We start from the raw sequence: 16,640 nt of genomic DNA on the forward strand, positions 1-16,640 counted from the left end.
AGTGCTGATAGATATTTCTAGGCCTAGATTCCCCACCATTACAATATCCATAAGCTACAGATTTGGTCTATAGGTTCCTTCAACAATGCTTCCGGGCGCCAGCAGGTGGCCGCTGTATGGCTCTCTGGTAATTCACCACCATCCCAGAAGTGATGAAGTGAACGCATAGGAGTACCTCCCCGTTCGCTTATGTCAGTTCCTTTTTTACTCTGCCCTTGAACATGGATTTGAAGCTTTGCTCCCACCTTGGATGTCTTTTTATGACTTCACAACGTTTTGCAGTGTGCTAGGAAACAATGTTGCAAAGAAAAATGTCAGGATTCAATCTATGCCAAGCCTGCAGAATCTGTTGTTAGGGAAAGGTGTCCTTTGAAGGGACGTTTTGTCTCTTCCTGATCTGTGAGGAGGGGACATAAATAGCTGGGTGCAGCTTGCTCACATCGTTTTGTACTTCTGTGGTGAGTGCTCCCCTGATGGGCAGAGCAGCATTACAGACAACGGCCAAGTCTGTAAGGTGGCCTGGCGGGAACTGACCAAGACTGATTCTGTGGAAACTGACCTGGAATATGCATCCTCCATCTGCGATATTGGTATAAAGATGGGAGCCAAGACGTTCGCCTGCTCAGGTTGTCATCTCTGGCATTCAGAGACCCATCCTTTATTGTTGTGTTCTCTTCTACTTAGGAGGGAGTTCTCTGCAGAGTACTCTGGGACTATTTTAGCAAGGAATGGTGGCTCACTGACCACCAACTTGCCAGAGGCAAGGGAACATCACTTGGAGTCTGATCTGAAAGAGGAGTTACTGGACTGTCCTAGGTCATATCCTGCTTCTGAGCAAGGGGTGGAAGCACCATGCCTGCATGCGGAACTGATCGTGAAAAGGGCTGCCATAATTGACCTTGCATAGGGTGAGTCTGACAAACTCATTAGGCTAGAGCACCAAAGGATTCGGGTACTGTTGGACCGGGCAGTGTGCTCTTCGTCTCTTTTCTCCGTTGTAGATTTCTAGGCTCCTTAAGCTATTTGCCAGAGAGGTACGTCTTACAGAAGCAGAGATGAGAACCTGCTGATGGCCAGCGTGCCCCACAATCGGACTGTGTGACCAAGGCACTGCCAAAGTGTGCCGTTGTGTCAGGAGCAGTTCGGTAGGCCAAGTGATGAGAGAGGTGCCCTGGGGTGCCTGGTGAAGATTCAAGGCGGTCGTCTCAAGGAACTGGGTGCAACGCCTGGCGTCCTTCATGCTGAAGAGTCGCCACCTGCGGGTATGTGGCTGTTGTGCTCAACAAGAAGTGCTGAGTACTCGCTGGCATGTCGAAGTTAGCCACGCTATTAATCAAGTACCCACTGGATTGTCAGAGTGAGTCACGACCCAGAGCCAGCCACTTGGAAGAGGGCCACCGGCAGAAGGCTCTGCTCCTGCTGCAACACTCTGAGTGAAGCGCTGCATGGCTAGCTGCCACACAGCTCTGTGGAAGACTGCTCTGGGCTGCCTGGAAGCTCCCTGCAACTATTGAAAAATTGTGCTGCCAAGGGAGGGCCGAATATAGTCCTAAGGTGCTACTATAAACTGGGTGAGAGACTGACTGGAATAGGCCTGATAAACCGGAGTAATAAGACTAAATGGGAGGAGTAGGAGCGGCACCTATAGACCTTACCAAGAACTCTGAACCTAGGGCAGAGGACCACGTAGGGACAAATGGAGGGCAAACTAGATTAGTCATCAAGGGCACCTGAAAGCACGCAGACGAACACCCATTAATTTAGGTATTCCTGTATTATTGAATATGTAGTGGATTTAAACTTTTTCTGTGTAATAAAATACCTGTAGTCTGCCTTATAAAGCACTTGTCTTTTACACAAAGAAAGGCACTGGGCTGTACATTGACCTTATTGCACTGCTCTGTGGGTGGTATTGATTCCTGAGCACGCCCTCACTAACCCCCCGAGAGGCTTTAGCCTGATCGCCACACTGCCACTGAGATTCAAGTGTGGAAAGAGTTATACTTGGCTCAGTTTGCAAAGCCATTGTAAGACATGACTCCGACAGCAGTGGCAAATAGGCCTCAATCCCATAGTTCTGGCCCAGTAGCCCCTGCCTGCCCTGTGGTTTCCCAAACAGAGTCTGAAAGGACTCTACCCCGCCCCCCAGTCTGCCACTAGAAGTCCAGCAAGAGGATGGGAAGGCACCAGGATAAAGATCACACTTCCTTAATGTCTCCTGATTCCGGGCAGATTCCTAGTTGTTTCCGACGTGCCCTGAATTCCTGGGCTGACACTGGAGCAAATTTCAGCTTTCAAAGGGGAAATCCTGCAGAGCTGTGCTGTTAGCTCTGCTTCCTTTAGCGCATCTTTTGGCGCCTCGTAGCTGCAAGGATCTCCAGTTGGACTTCTGCTAGCAGGTCCCTACATTACACTGTTCGGCCCGTAGGATGTGCTGCCAAGGCTGCACCGACTGCCGTACTTCTATCCCTCTGTCAGGGTTCATGCTAGTTCCTTTCATCTGACATTAGTAACGACTTCACTGGACTGATCAATTATCTCATCTCAGTACTGATCTCTGACCCCGAAACAACATCTAGCCAATCGAGGCCTATGTCAATCTTTGAAATTAGAGAAGGGCAACCGGTGGTTATACAGTCCTATTCCAATCCAGTATTTTCCCAGTGCTGGTACCAGTAGAGTATTAAAGTTATTTTTGTTTCTGATTTAGAGTTGGCGCAAGAACCAATCAATCTCCATCAAGAACACTGATGAAAATGAGTCAGTGATGGGTCCCACCTCATTATCTCAGGAATCATTGTATGTGGACTTGCAGAATACCAGTGGGCTAGACACATCTGAAATGGAGCTAGACTTGCCACCTGCGCCATCAATGGAAAAAAGTGCATCATTTGCGGTGGTGGCTCGAAGGGCAGCTAAAGCATTAGAGTTACAGTTCCCCATTGTAGAGACTAAAACAAATGTATTGACTGAGATTCTTCAACCAGACCATGCCGCATCTGAGCTGTTATTGTCTATTAGTGAAGCTCTTATTGATGCTTTTTTGGTTACATGCTCTAAGCCATGCCACGGCCACCAATCAGTAGACATGTGGCTAGGCTACATATACTGTCTCAGGTGACTGACTTTCTAAGAACCCTGCGCTAGAGAACCTTATTTTTCAATCCTCGTCAATAAGGATAATTCTAATTTCTTCCCAGACAATCCTCCAGGTAGAGAATCAGGACCTCAGAGTGCTATTAGCCCTAACTGTAAAGGATAGTCAGGACTCCGCCAGTTAAGTATAAATTCTTACAATATTTGAACGACTTCTGCAAATCTGATGCAGGAAGTGAACCTTTTAATGTCCAAAGGTATCATTGAACAGGTACCAGACCCATAGAAGAGGAGGAGCCTGCTTTAGGTCTATTATGAATCTCTGGCGTCTGAACACCTTTCTGAGGAAGAACCAGTTCAAAATGCTCACTTTGACTCAAGTACTGCTTTGTTCATATTCCCAAGAGACTTGATAGAATCCTTGGTCTTGCAGGGTGGGTATTTCCATGTACCCGTCCTGCAGTCCCACAGGTGTTACCTGTAGAACAAAGAGGGCCCCTTTTAATTTATCATCCTTTCCTTCGGCCTTACCTATCCACTCAGGTATTCACAAAAGTGATGATGGTGGTTTTTGCCCATCTTGGCAGTTTGGAGGTACACTTATTCATGTACTTAGACAACTGGCTGCTAAAGGTGGTTTTTTTGATAGTCAGTCATAGGCCAACTCGGGACAACGGTTGAACTCCTGACATTGTGGGGTTTGCCTTGTTTAAGCTGAAATCTCACTTGAGCCCCCAAAAAATACTTCCATTGTTTGAACTTCGGTCCTGGATCTCATTGAACATGTGTCTGAGGCATCTTGGTCTCCTGGCTTCGTGCATCATTCTCATCCTGAATGACCGGTGGCGTTTGCCGTAACTGCACTGTAACCTTAGATCCCAGTGGACCTGGCATCCTGGATGCCTTTCCGACTCCACCCGGACCTCACAGGAGAAAACTCAAGACGACTGAAAACATGACATGTCAGGCCACTCTCACACCCACTCCCCCCCGCCCCCTGCCCCCGAGTTCCCAGTAGAAACAGACCTGTCACTGCTGGGTTTAGGGTGCCATTCGGGAGCGGGGGACTTTGTGTTTGATGTCTGCCAGCGAGCCAGCTCTGTATTTGTCTTGTAGAACTTCAGGCGATTTGTATGTCCCTGAAAAACCTTCCAGCAGCCCATGGAAGAGAGGCTGGTGTAGGTCCTTGGGGGCAACTCGACCAGCATGTGGAACTGTAATATACTGTGAGGCGTGGGGTCCTGGATCCACTGTTAGGTTGAGCTATGGTGATTGGACAAACAAAATATCTTCCTGATCTCCAGCAACTGGTAGCGTCTCTGAATGCCAGAGCAGACAAACTGAGCAGTCGTCGTCTGGCAGACCACAAGTGGTGTTTTCATCCCAAAGTGGCACAGGCATATTGGAGCAGTCCCAGGCTAGTTCTGTTCGCCACCATCAAGAATGCACAGTGGCAATGCATTTGACACCTTTAGTTTCCCCCATGGTGCTCATTAAGAAACTAATTCTGGGTGGAATAAAAGGGGGACTCCTGTACGCCCTTACATCGCTACCTCTGCTGCCTGGAGTTCTGAAGAAGCTCAAGAAAGACTGGGATCAAGGCATTTTTACACCTTGGACTGGGCCAGAAAAGTGTTGTACAGAGAAAGCCTTAGCATTAGCCCTCAATCAGGCCTCTGCTTCAAGAGGACCTCCTTACTCATCAACAGGGCTGGGTTCTGCATCTGAGTCTCCTCAACATGTGTGGAGATTGAACAGCAGCAGCTGAATGCATTTGACTTGCTGGCCAAGATGGTGGATCTCATCTTCATTGCCAGACACCCTTCCCGCAGTTGATTTACGCTGGGCACTGGAACAAATGTATTGCCTAGTCTGGTACCTGAAACACTAACCCCATGCTGGCAAGACTTTATTTAGTTTTTTCATTAGGCCAGCAAGGCCTTGCAGTGGGATCAGTTAATGGTTATTTGTCAGCTCTTTTGGCCTTTGTGTTTATCGGACCTAGCGTCTTTATTTCTAACATTGGCTGTGATGTGCATAAGAACTTGCATGTTACGTGGGATCTGTACTCGGTCATAACATTTTCTGTGTGCACTTGCTTGAAGGGTATGCCCAGCTGTTCAATAAGGCTCCTAACACTAAAGACAGTTTTCCTCATTGCTGTTACATCGTCATGAACATCTTGAGTGAACTGCAGGTGCCTTTGGTCCAATTGCCCTGCACCGCCTTCTTTAGGGACAAAATGGTACTGAATTTTAGGATGGCCTTCCTACTAAAAGTTGGTACTCCCTTCCACGTTGGCCAACCAATTGCTTTGCCAGCATTTTTAGCATTACCTCACCACTCGAAGGAGGAGAGGCTTCATCAAGATGGAACATTAACTAGACCTAGGGCTTTCGAGAAATAAAAGGTTAGAGATGCTCTCAGTGCTTCGTACGCTGTAAGTGTTTCAGCTTTGAAACCTATATCTACATTATAGTTCTCACATGGTACAAACATTGTATTTGATTTTCTTGTTGTGGTGGAGCATTGTTGTCCCCTTGTTTGGGCTGATGGTGGTTGCTTGCATCTTCACAAAAGTTTTGGCTGTGGGGATGACAAACCCCTAGGACAGAAATACACAACTTCCCATATTTAGACAGTAGCTGCCCAAGGCATGCTTGGCAGCCAGCAAGTTTTTAGTGTTTTTTTTTTTAAAACTGTGTTTTGACTATCGGTGTTCGTGACAAATATTCTCCTATTGATACTTGTTATGTTGGGCATGTCCAGACAGAAAAGTACTTTGAAGTTTCAGAGACAATAGAAGGCTAGGGCATGAGCCAAATGTTTGATCCCATGTCTTCTGGTTTTCTAAGTTCTGTGACTTTTAGGCCTCCTGGCATCCTGTAACTCTTGGGCCCTCGGATGCTGATGAGGTGGTTAGAAAGGTGCCTTTGATGATAGTGGTATTAACATCTGGAGCATTTTTAGAAATGTATGTTTATGGTATTTCAGTAGCGTGACCCTGGCCAAAGGGAAGAGTTGAGTGCTGTAAAGGTATCAAAGAAGAGCAAAAAATCAAAGAGTGGTAGGGCAGGTAGCTGGGTTGTGGAAAGTTAATGCATTGTAACATAGCGTTCTGAAAAGATGTGCCTTCAACTTTTTGCTCGATTGGAGGTATTGAACTATGAATCATGGCCATAGATCCTGCTGAAGTTCTAGGTCTGGAGGGTCACTGAGGTGCCTTCCATTGTTGGAGGAGGGAAAAAATTCAGCTGTAATATTCACGTTTCTGTTTGCCATAGACAGCCTTCTAAAATATGAGACTAGGGGAGCCATCTTCCATCTCATGGGCAAGAACTGACTTTATTTGCTCAGTTTCCTAATATGATCCCAAATAAACTGCAGCAAGTTTGAGTATGCCAGGTAATAGTTGAAGCCACATTTGTTTATCTCTTGCATGTGATTTGTTCTTTTAGATCAGTTTTTCCATGATTGTTTGGTATCTTGTTATTGGAATGGATTTAGTGTTTTGATGTGCATTTGAATAAAAAGGCTGGACTATATGACTTGTTTGGGAACTGTAAACTTAATGGCGCCTCCAGGACATCCAAATCTTTAATAATATTACATGTTTATTCTCATTTGTCTGCCGTAAATGGTTTAAGATCTTTGAATAGCAAAGAGAATAGGAAGCCAGATCCAAACTGTGTTGGCAGTCCATATAAATGATTATTTGTGGGCTCTGGATGTCACGGATCATGCATTTTCCGATTCCAGAGCTTCTTGTGCCGCTTGCTGCTAGGTAGATGTAATGGGTGGCTTTAAAAGCATTTGGCATTGATTAGATGCCATTATTCAGTGCAGGGCTGGCCAACTGATAGTGTGCCATAGCTGCAGATTATCTACAGTGGATGAATGTGCATACACTTAATCTCAGCAGGCTTTAATGTAATATTACCATGAATCCAGCACATACCGACTAGCATTTGACATACTCAGATTTAGTAAGAATGAATTCCAGACTTTGTAGTACAGTAATATAAATATATGATATGGGTCATCTTTCTTCATTTGGTCTCTGATGTACATATTTCATTGTTGGTAATGTGTTTCTGTAAATCACACCTCTGGTTATTTCTTTCCAGGTGACACCTGTGAATTCAGTAGGAGCTCCTGTTGGAGAAGCACCATTCATACGTTCTGGCTTGCTGGGTTTTGTTGGACCTGTAAGTAATGTTTGGGGCACTTGCTGTGTTTATGAAAATTCCCAGGTGCCTGGTAAATGAAATGTGAGGTATATGGTACCTTGAAGGCCGTGTAATGGTTTCCAACATAAACATGTCCACTTTGATTCGGTTATGTTGGAGATATGAGGAACATCAGGAAAGGCAACTCAGCTGCAAGTAATAAGTTGAAAATCTCTCCTCCTCCAGACCTTCCTGTTACCACACCTAACAGTTGGTGCCTTTAACAAAACATTTGCATGTTACAAAACATCATTGCATTATACAGTTCCCCATCATAGTATCTTTTAGATCATTGAATGCTTGTGTTTATTGGCAGGTGATGCAAACATGTAAATAGGTGAAAAATTCACAGTGTGACAAACCATTGTTACATTTAAAGAGCGTTTTAGTAGTATTCCATTTGAATCTTTAACCTTGCAGCTTCTTAAGGTTTGGCTTTCTCATTTGACTCCCTGTCCCCTGTGGAACCTGAAAGAAATTACACATAAAAGACAGTACATTTCGCTGTGTAACCCTACGAGAAACAAAAATCTGTTACAATGTTTGTATAATCTATGGTCTTTTCAAATTTCAGGGAAGTCTTTTGTTTGTGGTCGGGAAGATAGATGGATTACTGGGGGTCAGCGGGCGTCGACATAACGCAGATGACATTGTCGCCACTGCTTTAGCGGTTGAATCTATGAAAACCGTCTACAGGGGCAGGTTAGTGATTTTATTTTTGTGTGCGCACCTGTTTTCCCAACTTTCTGTAAAATTGCTCTTAGACAAGTAAAAATGTATGTTAGGCTTAATGCATACGCATTTATACTGTAATCTGTTTTTTATGCGCCTCCAGCAACTGAGTTGGCTTTTGCACTCTTGACTTCCGGTGACAGCAATGATTGCAACACAATGACTACTGATGCCGCTAATCTTAAATTCTTATTGGAGTCGTGTTTATGGAGGCAGCGGTCAGACTTTTGCATATCTGTTAATTCATGTTTCTTTTGGTATGGAGTAAAGTGGCTCCCCATTTTGTTTTCTTTTTTGCTTGTATCATTTCTGTATCGTAGAATTCTAACTGATGGTCATATACATAGAATAATCCCACCTGCGGGCGGGGACACCGGAGCACTTATTTCATATGTGTATTCTTCTGACAGAGTAGCCTCCTCAGGGTTTAATGGTATGGTGACGCCGCCAATATTCTGACCCAGGGTTGACTGCATGTTTTCTACAGAAAACTATAGTAATATTATTTTAAACCACATTACAACAGTTTTTGTACCAATGTCCCTTATAATATTAGTCAACCTAAAAACCTGCTCTAAATACAGAGAAACATAAGGGAAAGGTGCCTGTCAGGTCTAAAGCACAAGAGCTGCATTCAGCATACACTGTAATTTTTATTTAAAGTGCCACCAGCTTCAATTACCCTGCATGCACTGTAGTGGCAGTTTTCCTCCCAGCCTCAGTTATTTTTCCGGATCATGCTGAGTGGATCTCAGAATACTTGAGGATAACTAAACCAAATACTTTTGAAGCATACTCGACATCTCTTGAAGAAAAATGAATTTTGTGAGAAAGTGGCTCTGTATATACTGTTCCTTAATAGGTACAGGGTGTACAGAGTCCACAGTCCCCCAGGGTTTCACAGAGGTTAAAGTTAGATATAACCCTACTCTCTAAAGTGGTAGCTTGGTCGAGCAGTAAGGCAGTATCAGAGGACAGTGTAAAGCATTTGTTGTACACACTCAGTCAGCTAATGGTCTGACACACTCAATAACTGAACTCTAGGCCAATGGTTTATATATAAAAAAATATATGCTTGTTTTATTTTAGAACCAACACTTGGTTTTAAAATATACTTTCTCAGAGTGAGATGTTTCATATAAATACTTTTGCAATATGCAATTGACTTTTGTAAATAGTTACAAGTGGTTGCAATAGGCAACTCTATTTTAAACACAACAATGCATTGAGCTCAATGGAAAATTCAAGTTATTTGCAACAGATTACTTTTTAGATTACTTTTGGAATTCCAGGACTGGATCCTAGATTCATTCCTGGGTCAGTACTCAGAATCAAGTGATGAAAGTCGACTTAATTACTGTAATCATTTTTAAACAAGATTTAGCTATTTTAAAAGTTGACACTTAGAAAATATTTCAAAGAAAACAGTCAATGATTCCCTATGGTAGAAAATTCAAGTTGCAGGTACAGTATGTTCTCGTTACTTTTGTAATCCAGTACTGGGTGCCTAGACTCAGTACTGGGACCTTTATCCAAAACAGGTAAGTAATTACATTTTCAGATATACGATTTTTGAAGAATATTTAAGGATTGCAGAAATCAATACTTAGAAGAAATTTCACAGAAAAACAATCAATGATTTCCTATGGAAGAAAATTGGGTTAAGGGTAAGTACAGTTGTAAGTATTTTTCAGAGTCAGTTCTGGGCACCAAGATCCAGCACTGGGAGCTCACCTAAGAGCAGGTGAGTATTTTCGTTTTCGTTACTCGGCTGATTTTTGGTGAATATTTTAAGATTTGAAAAGTCCACACTTAGAAGAAATTTCAGGAAAAAGCCAGTCAATGTTACCCTATAAGGAAAATAGAGTTATCGGTTTAAGGGTAAGTACTCGACTGGCAGAGTTGAGGTTCTGGGCATAGACTCAGGGGTCCCCCAGGGTCAGGTAGGTACAGTTGGTTCACCCTCAGCGACTCTAGGGCAGCCGGGTGCAGAGAGCGTTAGGCCCAATGTTATCCTATAAGGGATAGGGGGGCCTTGGTTGGTGGCTGCTGACTGGCAAGCCACAGGGCTGTGAGAGCTGGGCTCCTGGTCACTTACTCAGGGCAAGTGGGGAAGTAGGTAGGTGTAGCGTTTTCACTACCAGGGCCACTCGGGCGGCTGGGTGCTGGGTGATTTTGAGCCTTCGGGCGTTCAATTGGTTTCAATGGGAAATCTCCGGTTTAGAAAAAGACTGCAAGCTCGGGGACGAGGATTCTTCAGGTGCCACCACCACTTCGAGAGGTAAGTTGGGTAGTTGGAGGATAGGTAGGTACCCCGGGATTGGGCACAGGGGCTGCGGGGCGCCGCATGCAGGGGTGCCTTTTGGTGTCGGGAAATCTTACCCTCTGTTGATCGCGGTAGGGGGGGCACCTTGTTCTGAGGCTGCAGGCTTCTTCAGGAGTGTCAAGGGAGGTCCTTGGGTGCTGGACTCAGGGTCACAGTCGCCGTGGGGTCGTCTGCGTGGTCTTTGTTCACTCTGGCACTGGCCAGGCTTGGCTGGTGGAGAGTGTGCTGGGTTTGCGGTTCCGGGCTGCTGCCAGGGATTAGAAGTAGGTTTTGAGTAGAGCCTCTACTCATGGAAGTCCCAGGGGCTTAGAGCCAAAAGGTAGCCAGGTCCTCCGGGGTTTGTGAGGTTGCTGGCCACAAGAGATGCCGGGTTGGAGCAGGAGCAGGTTTGAGGGTCGACAGGCCGGTAGGGCTGGGGCCAAAGCAGTTGGTGTCTTCCTCTTCTTAGCAGCTGCAGGGCAGGTCTTCTTTCTTCTTGCTCTTCTTTGTAGTTTTTGAATCTGGAATCTGGGGAAGGAAGGTTCAGGGTGCCCCTAAATACTAGATTTAGGGGAGTTACAGGTAGGTGAAGGGCAGGGATCAATGGGTCCCTGTCCTGGGGTGGGTACACCCCCTATCCTGCCTCTCTTCTGTGGGAGGGGGGCAGTAGCCTAGTCCTGATAGGGTAGGGCTCCCATCTTCAAGATGGCGAGAGCCCGGAGAAGTGCCTCCCCTCGCCTCCCCACCTGAGGGGTAGGGTTGGCAGGCTGGCACATCCCCTGTCCTTATTTGGGGTTTCCGGCCAAGCTTCCCACCAGAGTGGGGGGTTGCAGTGGCCTGGGGAAGCTCACAGAGGCGGCATGCCTTTGAAGCTTCCCCCTGCCCATCCTGGGGGAGGAGATTTAGCACCTCGCCCAGGATGTGCATTGTTGCAGGCCCAGGAGAGCAGGGGCTCTCCTACCCAGGCGTCCAGCAACATGTCTGCTATGTGGCAGCCTAGGCAGCCTCAGAGCAGATGTGGATTGTAGGTTAGGTTTAAGGGGGCACCTCTAAGATGCCCTCTGGGGTGCTGGGTACATTAAATCCCACACTGGCATCAGTGTGGATTTAATGTGCTGAGCAGTTTGATACCAAACTTCTCAGTCTTCAGTGCTGCCATTATGGTGCTGTGGAGCTCGTGTTTGACGAGCTCTCAGCACCATGTACTCTTAAATGGCAGCACTGCACTTACAGGACCCAGGAATGGACCTGGGTACTGTAGGGGCACAGGGCTCCTGCCTCTGTGCCCACACCACTGGCATAGGGTACCCAGCTAGAGGTATGTATGCCAGGGCAGTGTAGGTTGTGGGCATGGCACACAGGGATGTGTGCCATGTCGACTCTCTGTTTTGTCTTGTATCCAGACACTCAGCCTGCCAGGGCAGTGTGTGTGTGCTAGGGTACAGGGCCTCTAAGGGTGGCACAATGTGTGCTGCAGCCCTTAGAGGCCTTCCCTGGTCACAAGGCCCTGGGTACCTAGGGTACCATTTACCAGGGGCTGACATGTGGACAGGGTTTGCCAATTTGGGTTTTGGCTGTTAGGCAGTTTTTAGGGAAGGAACACAGGCCCTGGGCACCTGATTGGCAGGAGCCCAGGGCACAACAAGGAAAAGTGCATCAGCTATGAGGCAAAAAAGGGGAGGGGGGGTTACTTCAACAGAAACCCACTTTCTTACATTTCACTATACTAATTCACAACTAATCCTTCATGGGTTCCGAAGTAGCGTGCTACTCCCCAAAAAAGCACTTCAACACCTCATCAGGGGGTAGTAACCGCTATATAAATGCAAACCTGTTTACCTCTTCAACCCCTCCGCTATCCTTCTCAATCCAAATAACTGACAAAGATATCCACCACTGAAATAAATTTCATATTTTCTTATACTAATTCACCACTAATCATTTATGGGTTCAGAAGTAGCGTGCTACTCGCCAAAAAAGCGCTTCAACACCCCATCAAGGGTTGCAAGGGCTATGTAAATACAAACCTTTTTTTCCCTTTTCTATCCCGTCACTATCCTTCTCAATCCAAATAACTGACTAACATATCTACCACACAAATTACTTTCATATTTTCACTATTCTAATTCACCAGTAATCCTTTATGAAGTAGCGTGCTATTCACTGAAGCACTCTGCTTTGACGCCTCGTCAGGGGTAGTGAGCACTACATAAATGCAATTACAATACAATATTTAGACTATTAGTGGATCAAAGCTCGCACAGCCTGCCCAGCATAAAAGGACTTCAACTACACTGGTAAGTTGTTAGACCACTTAGGCTACATGTGAACCTGGAAAAATCATCCTATTTGGGAGCATCTCTCAAGTCTGTCAAAGGAGAAGTGTCAAAAATCTCACAGTTGTTAATTGACAAAAAGCAACAGTGAGAAAAAGGTAATTTTCTACTAGAATCCATGGCCTCTTGATTATTATTATTTTTTTTTGTACCCACCGTCCGTTTTCACGAGACCTCCCAGCAGTGCTTGGAAGATAAATGGACACAAGATGAAGATGATTTTGAAGTCAGAATCTCCTTAAATCAACCAACTCAACAGTCTTTTCAGTGATGGCTCAACAAGAAAAATCTTCTTAAAGCAGTTCCATTCTACCAGTATCTTCCTACTCAGACCATAGTGTTTGATGAGTCTCTCACTGGATGGGGAGGTCACTTAGACAATTCCAATGGCCTCGCAACAACAACCACATCAATGTTCTCCAGCTAAAGGCAGTCCATCTCTCTCTCTCTCAGAGCTTGTAAACTAGCACTATTAATAAATAAAAGTTGTAGCTCAGACGTATAAAACCACAATGTACTATTTGAACAAACAGGGAGGCACAAGATTGAGAATTCGGTCATTTAAGGCTCAAGCAGTCTGGCTTTTGTTAACAAAAAATCTATGTATTCAGACTGTATATCTACTAGGTTCAAAATCGCCAGGTGGACAGTTTTACTAAAACCACGAATGGTAACCTGACAAAGATGTATTACAAGCCTGTTATTCAAGACTTGTCTCCCAGAAATAGACTTATTTGCAACCCCCCTAAAACACACCCTGATCAAACCACGGCTCCAGAATATGGGATTCACAGTCAATGGGCAATGATCTTTTGATAACTTGGTTGAATACATTTCTGAACGCTTTTCCTCCATTGCCACTGATACCCTCAGTAATCATGAAGATCAAACTCTTGTCCCTCTACCATGATCCAGATAGCATCAGAGTGGTCGAGAAACTGGTGGTTCCCAGAGCTACTTCACCCATTATTCAAACCCCACAAGAGACTTCAATGCACCCACAGTCTATTGTCCAGAATGAGAAGGAAGATCTTCCATCCCAAAGTAGAATCCTTGAATTTGGCAGCATGGTTTTGCGATTATACAATATAGACACTTAAATCTACCACCTAACTGTGTGAACATTTGCAAAGAAGCAGAGACCATCTACAGGGAGTTCTTATGAGTGTAAATGGAAAAGATTTGTTTTCTGTGCCTTGACAAAAATCATGATCTATTTTGCCAGGAAAGTATAATCCTTCCTGTGAGAAAGTGCCCTCTTTCTACATGGTTGCCCCCACTTTTTGCTGAATTTCTGATGTGCTTTGACTGAGTGTGTCCTGGGATCCTGCTAACCAGGTACCCATGGCCTATGTTCTTTCACTAGAACTGCTTTGAAGCCTAAACCCAATTGGCATCTCTGGCCACAGGTCAGCCCCTGGTAAATGGTACCACAGGTACCTAGGGCACTGTGACCAGAGAAGGCCTCTAAGGGCTGCAGCACTTATTGTGCCACCCTTAGAAGTCCTGTACCTTCACACTCACACACTGCCTTTGCAGGCTGCGTATGTTGGTGCAGAACAAAGTGAAGAATCGACATGGCACACATCCCTGTGTGCCATGCCTACAACCCACTACCCTGGCATAGGTCAGTCACCCCTCTAGCTGGATGCACTATACCAGTGGTGAGGGTACAGGTGCATGGGCCCTGTACCCCTACAGTGTCTAAGTCCATTCTTAGACATTGTAAGTGCCTTGCTGCCATTAAGAGTATATGGTGCCGGGAGTTTGTCATTACGAACTCCATAGCACCATAATGGCTACACTGAAAACTGAGAAGTTGGGTGTCAAACTTCTCAGCACATTAAACCCACACTGATGCCAGTGTTGGATTTAATGAAAAATGAATTAAGAGGGCATCTTAGAGATGCCCCCTGAAAACGAACCTACCACTAGTGTCCAGGCTGAGTGGCTGCTTTCAGCTGCCACCACCAGACATGTTTCTGGACCCCTGGGTTGAGAGCCTGCTGCTCTTGGGGGCCTGAAACAATGCACATCCTGGGACGAGGTGCCAAGCCTCCTCCCCCAGGAGGGACAGGGTACACGAAGGGGAAGCTTCAAAGGCTTGCCGCATTTGTGAGCTTCCCCAGGCCACTTGCTGCTTTCAGCAACTGGTTCCCACAGTTCGAGGCATGTGGGCTGCTGAATTCATATCTGTGCATAGATCGCCGCCTAGTGTTGGGTCCGGATGTTTGCACGTTGTTGTCCTGGAAGAGTCTTCGAAGTATCCTTGGATAGGTGACTCCTCGCCTGGACTACAGTGCGCATGGGCATCCTCTCCATCCTCAGATTGTTTTTTTCCGCCATTGGGTTCGGATGTGCTATCTTAGCTCAAGTTAGGAAAATATTTTGTCGAGGCCAAAAGGCCTTTAGTTTGCGTCGGTACTGTTTATCGATCGGGTTTCGATATAATCTTGTTAGTTTACTAACTTTCAGCACCGACTTTTTTCGCATTTACCTGTCCATCGACTACTTCGACGATGGAATCGAGGACGCCATTCAAAAGGTGTCCGGTATGCAATGCGAAGTACCCACACATCGACGTCCATCCGGTGTGCAACAAATGCCTTTCGCCGGACCACGACGAATCGACATGCATGGCCTGTGCCCGGTTCCGTTCCAAGAAGACTCTACGGAATCGACGAGCGGCGAGACTCGAGGCGCAGCACGCGGCACCGGCCCCAACAGACATCTTCGACGAGGCCGAAGACGTCGAGGAATTAGAAGTCTTGCCCTCCAGTCCCGTTTCCGAACACGAACCCGGATCGGACGAGGTAGACGAGTCACTCTTCCACAGAGGTGAAGACGACACCGAGGTAGGAGACGACGAGGAGGCCTTAGGGGCCGAAGAGAGTAGTTCCAATGATGAACAAGGCCTACCTGTTCAAACCGAAGAAACACCAGTGCCACAGCCTATGGCTCCGGTCGAGGGATCGCCTTCGGGCCTTACCCGAGACCCATCCCGCAGTTCTTCGGCCCCGCCCTCGGGCCCGGCCTCGGACGTTCAGCGGCAGCCATTACTGCATAAACCAGCTGGTTTCCCTACCGCGAAACCGAAAGCTGCTCCGGTTCCTCAGAAACCGAAACTGAAAGTGGCGCTGGTCGGATCGAGGCCTTCCACGCCTTCGACGCCAGCGCAACGCGTCGGCACCGACCGCACCAAGAGAGACTTCGGTGCCGAACTTGAAGCGGGCGACGTCGGAGTCGACAAACGGAAAAAGGCCATCGGCACCGACAAACCTGCTCGGCTACCGGCACCAACGACACCGAGGGCCGTACCGCCTGCTGCGTCTCGCATCGCTCCCTCGACGACACCTAAGCCTCACGTATCGAAGACTTCAACGGTGATCTCCGCACCTCGACTCGATGAACCGTCGGCGCCGAAAAAATCCACGGCCGCCTCTACGAACCTGGCCGGTGCCAAAGCCTCAAAGACGCCCCAAGTACGACCTGGTGCGACGCAAGGCAGCAAAACCACGGCTGTCCTCCAGGACACGTCGGGTTCCGGTTCGATCGGAGCTCCAGCAGCCTCTTCGGTGCCGGCCAACATTACCTTCGGCTTGCCTCTGTCGACAATCCCAAAAATGTTCCAACTCAGGACACGGGTCACCCAAACTACGGTCACACCTGCTGAGACGTCTCCGGCACGTGTCATCGACGCCGACACTGGCAGGATGATTCTCCACGACCGAAGGATAACTTCGGAGCCGCCATTGGACCCTTTCAGGATCCCACTAAAAAGGAAGTTGCCTGTAGAATCAGAACCTCTCCTTTATGAACCTTTCCATTCATCCTACCAGGATCCACACCGGTTCTCCCCCACACGCTCCGACACAGATGCATTGGAGGACTACATGGATGACCAAGTCCCCTACCATGTAGACACAGACCCTGATGACCAGC

At 46.7% G+C, this 16,640-nt stretch overlaps 1 protein-coding gene across 2 annotated transcripts in view; it reads left to right on the plus strand.

Annotated features, from left to right (window-relative positions):
• The window catches only part of DIP2B (DIP2 acetate--CoA ligase B (putative)), a 768,291-nt gene that overhangs the window by 490,777 nt on the left and 260,874 nt on the right, over positions 1-16,640 (plus strand). For both annotated transcript variants that reach the window (XM_085654541.1, XM_085654539.1), the window contains exons 20-21: positions 7,224-7,304; positions 7,900-8,027. In XM_085654541.1, the coding sequence (XP_085510667.1) occupies positions 7,224-7,304; positions 7,900-8,027 (209 nt within the window). The remainder of the gene's footprint in view (positions 1-7,223; positions 7,305-7,899; positions 8,028-16,640) is intronic.

Source organism: Triturus cristatus, chromosome 4_1, assembly GCF_964204655.1.
Source record: "Triturus cristatus chromosome 4_1, aTriCri1.1, whole genome shotgun sequence".
Lineage (NCBI taxonomy): Eukaryota > Metazoa > Chordata > Amphibia > Caudata > Salamandridae > Triturus > Triturus cristatus.